The following is a 9,484-nucleotide window of genomic DNA, read 5'->3' on the forward strand; positions in this document are numbered from 1 at the left end:
CGGTGAGACCGGAAGTGCTAATATTAATGTTTTTTCGGTGTTTTTAACGCGATAACATAATATAAACGTAGATATTATCTACTTATTGAACTCAAAATTAACAACGAAAGTAATAATGAGGGTGTTATCGTGATTATAACATCAGCCAATGGTGGAACTGCCGACAATCGCGTCATAATTTGCGGACTAATACATCATTTGTCGAGAGAAGAGGGAGCGATTTTCAGCTGACTTTGAGAATTTATTGTAAATTCCAGGCCGTGCGCATCGCTATAATATTTGGCTGGCGTGTTCTCGGGAGCCTCGACTACCGATCGGCAGCGCTTTTTGAGCATGCTCGAAAAGTGTTGCAGGGCCCCTTTAAGGTGAGGCTTGCCGCAGGCGTTTATTCTGACGTCAACCTTAACTTTCACGACTCTTGGCGTCCCGTAGCGAGGCCGCGTGTGCGTAGGAGGCTGATCTTCGCGTCAACTTTTATGCACGCACGCAGCGCCGTGGTTTGCATCTCCGCTCATGAATAGAAGCTCACCGCAGGAAGCGAACTGCGCGATGGAGCGCGGAACGCGCTGAGCGAGTTGATTGTGACGCTTCGCGTCAGCGCTGAGGCCTTGACGACGCTCTTATGCAAATGTGTTTACCGCGTCGTCACGCGCGCCGTGCGGATATATAAACCGCTGCTCGCGCCACGGACGGTCGTACGCACTTGCAAGCGATACAAAACATTTCAGTGGCGAAGCGATTCAGCGGTAACTGCGCGGGGGATGAGTTATAGCATTACTTGTAATTACATTTAATAATCTTTGTAATTAACGCTAGCCGAAACTAGCCACGAAAATCCGAAAGCAAGGCGTCAGCATTACCTTTAAGGACGTCTAGTTATCTTCGATTACCTCAATACTTAATAGTTAATACATAAAATGCGAGAGAAGTGGTTTAACATTTCTAGAGATAAACCTGCGTTGCACTGTACATTCTAAAGGAGCGACTGAAAAGAGACAGCTGTTCTTACGACATAACTTCGAATACGCATAAAGTTTACTTATGTATGCTGTTGAAAGTCTAGTGAGTATTTTCTAAGCTTTATAAACTCTCAAGCTTCAGACATTTTCGGCCTCATTCTCCGTGAACTGCATACAAGACAAACCCTACATCCCTCTGCACACGAACTCAATGCATGGACTTCAGTCTACGCTTTTAGTTGAGCGCTAGTTCTAAGTAAAAATACCTAACCCACGTTCAAACTAAAACTACGAATATGCTGCGTTCGATCTTGGAGCTCAACTCTAGTCAGCCTAGTTGAAAGGGCGTTGGTTAAATCCAAAGTTTCGGCTAACCAAACCTCCAAAGATTCTTCGTGAAAAAAAAAAATAAATAAAAATAACACGATGGCATAAGGAACGCGCATACCGTTCCATTCTCACAGACGTCAGCTGCAAACTCGCTGTTCGGTGTTTAACCAAGGGGTGAAAAAAAAAAAAAATAGAGACACCAGACACTCGGTGTAGCTCGCACGCTCACTCGAATGCTAAGAGGTCGCATTTAGGTTTCTGCACCACTTCGAGCGTTGTGCGGCGTTTAGTAGAACGGTTCTTTAGCGAGAGAGCTCTCAAAAAGTTTCTTTCTTCTTCTTTCTTTCTTTCTTTCTTTCTTTCTTTCTTTCTTTCTTTCTTTCTTTCTTTCTTTCTTTCTTTCTTTCTTGTTTCAGACCGAAACCTTCCGCCATCTTAGGGAGCAGATGTTTTCCCCTGTGACGGGGCCTGCTGAACGCCCCCCCCCCCCCAAAAAAAAAAGAAAGAAAGAGAAAAAGACAAAAATAAACAGAAAGCAAACAAAATAAGCAAATACGGAGGGTACACGGCCGTGGTGGTAAACCAGCTCCTTGGCGCACTCTCTCGGGGCAATGCTTAACAGCTTCTACCGCCCCTTCTCCTCTTGTCTTCAGTGATCTGTCTAAAACCATGCAGTACTGCGCGAGCTTGCATAGGGATTGACTATAAAACAGCACGAGTCTAAATATAGGCACGTTCTGTACGCTCGTCTTGTACACAACAATGCCGGCTGGTTTTAAACCCCTTCAGTGATCTCCTAAAACGGTGCAGTTACTTCATACGTAAGCCGGAGGATTTCCCCGTAAGCAGCGCGATTATAATTTAGAGGCTTTGCAAATACACGCATGTTGCACGGAACAATGCAGGCTGTGTTTAAACGTGTTTGGTGATCTAAAACCGTACAGTAGTGTGTGCTACCGTATACAGTACTGCACGGTACCACTGTACGGTAGTATACAGTAATGTACGGTATTACTGTATACTACCGTACAGTACTGTACAAGCATCGCGACTCCATATGGGCACGTTGCAGAGGCGAACGTGTTTTATAAAACAGTACACGCTGGTTTTAAACATTCTGCTTTCAAAGTGCAACCTATGGCACTAGGACCTTCGAAAGTACGTAGTGCTGTAGACAAATCAATCTACATGTTTTGTGAGCATACTGAGCAAGGATAAAAAAAAAACGCTGATACTGCTTCTCGTCTATTCGTTCGTTCGTGATTTTTAGTTATTTTTTTTTACCGAGCAGATGCCTCAAAATTGTGTTATTACTCCTTTAAATGCATTTAAGAAAATAGAGGTGAGAGGTTGTATACCCCTTCTAAGCAGACGCAGTGGTCTAGTGGTTATGGTGCTCGATTGCTGACCGGAAGGTCGCGGCATCGAATCCCTGCCGCGGCGACCGCATTTCGACGGAGGCGAAATGCCAGAGGCCCGTGCACTTATATTTAGGGGCATGTTAAAGAACAGATGTTAAAAATTTTCCGGAGCCCTCTATTACGGCCCATAGATCCAGCAAGCCCGCGAGGCTGCGAAGAGGCAAGACCTCGACGTCCCCACGTGGGAGGCCTAGGCCAACGAACCTAAATTGCTGGTTCATAATAAAGTTTATTCCTCCTCCTCTATTACGGCGTCCCTCATAATCATATTGCGGTTTTGGGACGTAATACCCCAACAATTAGGCCTACATTATGCACTCTCTAACGCTGCACCGTTTTCTGGCAAGACATCTGCCTCTGGCTGTGGCTTCCTCTGGCTTTCTTTCTGACATCGTTTCTATTTTTTTTCTTTAGCTTCAGTTTTTCCGAAGAAAACAAAACAAAAAAAAAAAGGCCGAGAGGCGATTGGTTGGCAGCAGCACGCATACGGCTAACATTGCGCATACGCGAACATACTGGGGACAGCCAACGTGGGGCAAATAAAAAGACGCATGGATAAATAAGTGGGGTCTCGGAGTAGGGCAGGTGTGATCTTCCCTCCTCTTATCGAACCATCTCGTGAGAAGAAGCACTTCGTTGCCGTACCGGACGGTCGCGGTCGTTTAACAGCTTAAAAAAAAACAAAAAAAAAGTCTTGGTGCGACGTGCCACGGACACTCGCACTAGCTGCCCTCTGGTGATACATATTAAAATAAAAAAAATAAAAATAAAGCATACTTCGAACCTCTAACCAGTGTTCTTCTTCATGCTTCTGCGACACGGGAGATCGTCCATTACATTGTCAATTGATGTGTTGGAAGTTAGTATTTTCTTCAGTCTGAACCTTCGTTGAATGCAGCTGCATGGCGCTCACGTCGGTGACGCTGTCCATCCACTCGTTGGGACTCGTTTGTAATTCATAATTTGTTATTTTTAGAGCTCAAAGCAGGGCATGATGACAGGACTTTAGAGCGGTCGCTGTCGCATCTGAGGGTTTATAATACCGACATAAATTCCAAATAGATCTTCTTAGGATATCAATTTGTTAAAAAAATAAATTACGGGGTTTTGTTTGCCGAAACCACAACATGATTATTAGCTGCAGTGGGGGCCTCCGGATTAATTAGTCTATTTATTTATTTATTTATTTATTTATTTATTTATTTATTTATTTATTTATTTATTTATTTATAGACACTGCGATCTTATACAAGATCCTAGCAGCATGGTACATATGTATTCAATCTATATATACATATGCTTGGCCTCACTCATATACGCACATCATGTCCAGTGTCCCAATAGATCTATAGAGACTTCACCGTGTTCGCACATGATCACTTCGCGTGCTACGCCTCAAGTCACGGCGTTGTCGCGATTGACGCCGGCAAAATGTGAACGCTACAATCGGGCCATTCGCGTGTCGCCACTAAACGGCCTGCTCGTTCGATATCGTATACATATTCCACAGACGCACTACGTGCCTTCGTGTATTACATCGGCCAGGAAATCTCCCGCGATGCGGCGCATTCCTCCTTCCTCGACAGGGCGGGTTCTCTGGAGAAACACCGGCGGCGAAACGAAGGAAAATCGATTTTCTGGCTCGCAAGAGCCCGGAAAATGCTTGCCGAATTGAGTGCCATGCCGGTGCCTGGCGGGATATGTGCTCGTCTCATCTTGCATTGGATTATCAATCTTATAGAGACGGCTGGAGAAATGAGACGCGCGCTCCTCTTGCCATCTGGCATCACTGTATCCGTTATATATACCTCCTGTCGAGTATGTGTTATTGGAGTCGCGATCTGACGGACGTTTCCGATTTTTCTTTTTTTTTTTTTTTTTGTCGGAGACACATCGCCCGCTATATGCATGCATCGGTGTCGTCTGCATGCGACCGCAACACGCCATTTTTGTTTTCGTCTGCTTCTTTCGTCTGCTTTCTGCTCCAGTCGTCTGCAATTAAAACGAGAACTGAGTCACTGGCTCGAGAACTAATCCTTTTTCCATCTGGCATCAATGTATCCGTTATATATATAACTCCTTTTGAGTATATGTTATTGGAGTCGCGATCTGACTGACGTTTCCTATTTCTTTATTAGAGACACTTCGTCTACTGTATGCATGCATCGGTGCCGTCTGCATACGAAGGGAAGGCGCCATTTTCGTTTTGCGCCTGCTTTTTTCGTCTGCGTTCTATTCCAGTCATGTGCAATTTAGAAAACGAGTCAGTGTTTAATGATTGATTTTATGACAGTGCTGCTGTCATAACAATAAATATCCTCAACCAGCCGATATTAGTTAGCCAAAAGTAGCCAAGATCAGCCATCAGTAAGCCAATATTATCAAAATTAGCCATCACTTAGGACAGTGCTCGTACAAAAAAACTAGTTGAATTTAGTGAAACTCTTATAATCGGACATTATCATCATACTTCACCGCAGGAAGTGCATGTAAGAGGCAGCGAAAGACATTGCTTTCAAAAAGCGATGCGCTGTTGGTATTGCTTTCTTTTAATTCATTTTATTTTATTGTCTTCATTCCATTAAAGACTTTTCCAAACTACTATCGCTCTTTTTAGAAAAGTTCGCCGCAAATTTGATTGCGACAGCATTTATGTATACACTCCTGTCGCATTTTTGCCGTCGGCGTCGCCGTAAGGTTCCGCATAAATTCCAAGGGCGATAGCATCGCACCGCGCGTGCGATGTTTTTTTTTTCATTCATTTTTATTTCTACTGTGCATGGTTGTGTCCCTAAATTACTCTATCTGTTGTTTTATTTTTTTTTGTCGTATGCTACATATATTTTTTTTTCTTTGTGCAGATGTGCCCGACCCACCGGGAATCCCCATTGTGGTGGGCTTCACCTCGCGTTCGGTCAACCTGTCCTGGACTTCGAGCGTCAACACGCACAACAGTCCCATACAGCAGTACATCATACACATCAGGTGAGCCATCGCCAATGCTGTAACTCAGGAAAAACGTCGACATTCTGCGCGCATCTGTCGATTTTCGCGAAAGGAAAGCCGAAGTCGAACAATCCGGAATTTGCACTGCACAGAATTACTCGGGATGTGCCGTATACTTGCTGTCTTTCAGGGAAATATGCGCGCAGTCATCGCATTCTACCGATGCTAAACCATACTCGACAGAAGTTTGGAGATTAACAAAAAAAAATAACTTGAGAATTTAATTTTCATTTTTTTATGAATCTGTGAGTGCGTTTAAAAGGCCGGGACAAAACGTTCGTTCGTTCGTTCGTTCGTTTGTTTGTTTGTTTGTTTGTTTGTTTGTTTGTTTGTTTGTTTGTTTGTTTGTTTGTTTGTTTGTTTGTTTGTTTGTTTGTTTGTTTGTTTGTTTGTTTGTTTGTTAAACACTAATACTAGGGTACAGGTGTTAAGGGTATTGTTACAATAACGCTGTTACAAGAATACCATACCAAAAATACATAGAACTAAAAACTGCCGTATTTGGCAATTCGTTGAACACCTGTACAAATGTTAGGAAGGAAGGATGAATACAGTTCTAAGGGGAAAAATAGTTACGCTATGAATGATTTGATGATAAGTAAATAAATAAACATTCTTCTTCGTGTCCAGAAGCGCGCCATTCTAATTACTGATCACTACTCATTATTTACGACAATGTACCAATATGGAATATTTCGTTTTACGTTAAACTGTATCTACTGTTACTCATTATTAGATAAGTATTGACTATTTCAGTCGATTCGCTTCTGGTACTATTTGATTCCTATTTGATTCGATCTAAAAAAATATCACTATTCGCGCACCCCCTACTATACATCTCGTAACGGCGACCTTGCGCCAGGTCACGGAACGCCACTGAGATACCGCACGCATCAAGATACTGCACGCATCCACCAAGATACCGCGCGCATCCGCCGAGATACCGCACGCAGCAACTTCCAAGTAAATTAAAGAAGGCGCCGGATTCATCTAAATTAAACTGGGATGAGCAACACGACGGACAGAGTGGTATACGGACCATGCAACACAATCGCGACCCTAATTCGACACACGGTGTGCGTCTAGACGACCAATAAGCGCCTCAATTAGGCGGAAGGTGGCGCCTCCATCGCAAAGCTGCAATAATGCCACTCCGCGTTCACGGTCTAAGGTATTCTTCTCCGAGACCCTAGACGAAAAGAGGTGAGGGGGAAAGGGGGGGGGGGGGTTCCAAGACTCTGTGTTCCATGTATCTAGCTATGCCGCCGTTGCAGGGCACGGCCGGAGAATTAGTCGAATGCCGAGATCTCTTAGCAAAGCCTCGGCGAGAAACATTTCGCACGCGTGAGGAGCCCGCGCATACACACACGCATCGTCGAGCTGCTAATTGCGTTTTCCCTCTAATTGTTGCCGGGACCCCCCCCTTCAGCACGTATGCTTCTCGTGTGGTTGGTCTCTCGGCTGCGAGAGTCTAATGGACGCTGCAATTAGGCTTAGCGTCGGGTGTCGCGTTCTTTCGCTGCGTTGTCGGTACAGCAGCAGTTCGCGCCTCGCTTTTAGCTTGCTTCTTCTTCTTTTTCTTCCTCAATTTATTTCACTGTCACCCCGCCCTTGCATAGTTAAATTTCCCGTCGTGTGAAATTAGAGATGGATATAAGGGAACTAAAGGGGCACGGTCACTCAAATGAAGAAACGGATGAAGAAACGAACGAGAGAAAGAACGAACGAATATGCAAATGAACATATCAACGATCTGAGAACAATCAAAATTGAAAAAAAAAAAACCACACGAACGAACGTAGAGAGAGAGAAGCGAAGAAGGATAGAGAGGTTATCAATTAATGAATGAGTTGACCAATCAGTCAGCCAATAAATAAATAAATAAATAAATAAATAAATAAATAATAAATAAATAAATGGTGCTCGAATATTAAATGAACGAGGGATTGAAGAAATGAGTAACGGTATGACTGAATGAACGAAACATGCATCGAAGCATCCAATGAACGAATGAATGAATTATTCGAAGCATCGAATGAAAGAACGAACAGGCAAGTGAAATGTTTGAATTATTTATGGTTAAATAATTTATTACCTAATTGACTGGAGCACCGAACTATATCATAAACACACGACGCAGAATTCCCCGTGGTGGTGAGCCATAACCTCGTAATAATTATACAGTCGTTGCCGCATAGATCTTTCAGGCAATTTCTTATAAGCGTCACAGTATGTATATTAGAGGCGTACGTTTTCTGACGCCTCGTTAAAGAGTGCCTGACCTGATCGAAACTAACTCTTACAATGCCAGTTCTGTAATTAAAAGTGCTACGCGGCGAATACAAAGGACAGCACTTTATAAAAACGATTCCTTTTTAACGATTTCTCTCCCGTTCAATACAGACTACCGTTTGCCTCGTGTCTGCGCCGTGGTTACTTTCTATAATCAATATATAACCAGCGTAGATTTCTTCTTTACGGCCTAATTGTCCGTTGACGGTTCCGTTTTTCACAGCGGTTATTACGCTAACGTATCCGTTCTTTGATATTTTACACCGTCCGTCTTTTTTTCAATATTGATATTTTTTTAACTCTCACTGAACAATATCGATCGCTAATTGCCGCCTTCGTTAGAAACTGTAGGAAGTTTAAGAAATGGCACCTAGGCTACTGCAGACGGTGCTCAAAGTCACGTACTCAGCCTCACTATCGTCATCATTATATAATCGCCATAATTCTCATCAGCCTCACTATACTAGAACGTGAATGTTCGCTCAACAACAGCGTTCACATATCAGAAGATTTCTCAGAACATCACTGTCCGTCAAAGCGCCTTGCCTCTGTTGTAGTTTTTGTTAAGATTATGATAAGGAGCATTATAAATATATATTTTATAAAGGTCGCATTTCGATTGAGGCGAACTGATATAGACCCGTGTACTTTTATTTAGGTGCACATTAAAGAACCCCCACTTGGTATAAATTACCGGAACCCTCCACTACGCTTCATAATCATATCGTGGTTCTCGCACGTAAAAACCCAGTCATTATTATTATTATTATTATTATTATTATTATTATTATTATTATTATTATTATTATTATTATTATTATTATTATTATTATTATTATTATTGTTACTACTACTACTACAAGTCACAGTGAAAAACAAGGCAACCTTTATTCGGACATTTCGACCGGGAACCGGCTTTTCTCAAAGACCTTTGAGAAAGGCCGGTCCCCGGTCGAAACGTCCGAATAAAGGTTGCCTTGTTTTTCACTGTGACTATTTATATATGTGTGTATATTGAACGTGCCTGAAGGCAGGGGTTGTCCCTCCTCCTTTTACGCGCGTTCATTAATTAGAGTCCAAATTTGTTAAGTTTCCAGGACTCATTTACCACCTTTTTGGCATACTTTCGAATCCTTGCACTCGCTCAAAGGCTGTACAGTTTTCCAGTTTCCTTACCTTTTGTTCTTTCATTTATCATTTCCTTCATCTTGATTATTTATATACTTCCGTATCCAGTCTCGCGTAATTGCAACTTCTTTCCGTATTGAGTTTCAAATAAAAAAAAGAAATTAAACGAACACCGAAAAGTGGTTTTTCCTCTTTGCAATCTTCGTAATTGCCTCCCCCACCGAACGACTTCCGTATGAAAGACCTTTTAAAATCGAACTCTTTTTTTAAACACAAGCCTATGACCGAACCGGCCCGTCTCGCTTATTCAACCGTGTATTACCTTTCGAAATTGCTTCCACACTTTTC

The 9,484-nt window shown here is 42.7% G+C and overlaps 1 protein-coding gene across 2 annotated transcripts in view; it reads left to right on the forward strand.

Annotated features, from left to right (window-relative positions):
* The window catches only part of LOC119407189 (tyrosine-protein phosphatase 99A), a 265,903-nt gene that overhangs the window by 155,989 nt on the left and 100,430 nt on the right, over window positions 1–9,484 (forward strand). For both annotated transcript variants that reach the window (XM_037674061.2, XM_049420228.1), the window contains exon 3: window positions 5,572–5,695. In XM_037674061.2, coding sequence (XP_037529989.1) covers window positions 5,572–5,695 — 124 coding nt within the window. The remainder of the gene's footprint in view (window positions 1–5,571; window positions 5,696–9,484) is intronic.

The sequence above is a fragment of the Rhipicephalus sanguineus genome, chromosome 10, assembly GCF_013339695.2.
Source record: "Rhipicephalus sanguineus isolate Rsan-2018 chromosome 10, BIME_Rsan_1.4, whole genome shotgun sequence".
NCBI classification, from domain to species: domain Eukaryota; kingdom Metazoa; phylum Arthropoda; class Arachnida; order Ixodida; family Ixodidae; genus Rhipicephalus; species Rhipicephalus sanguineus.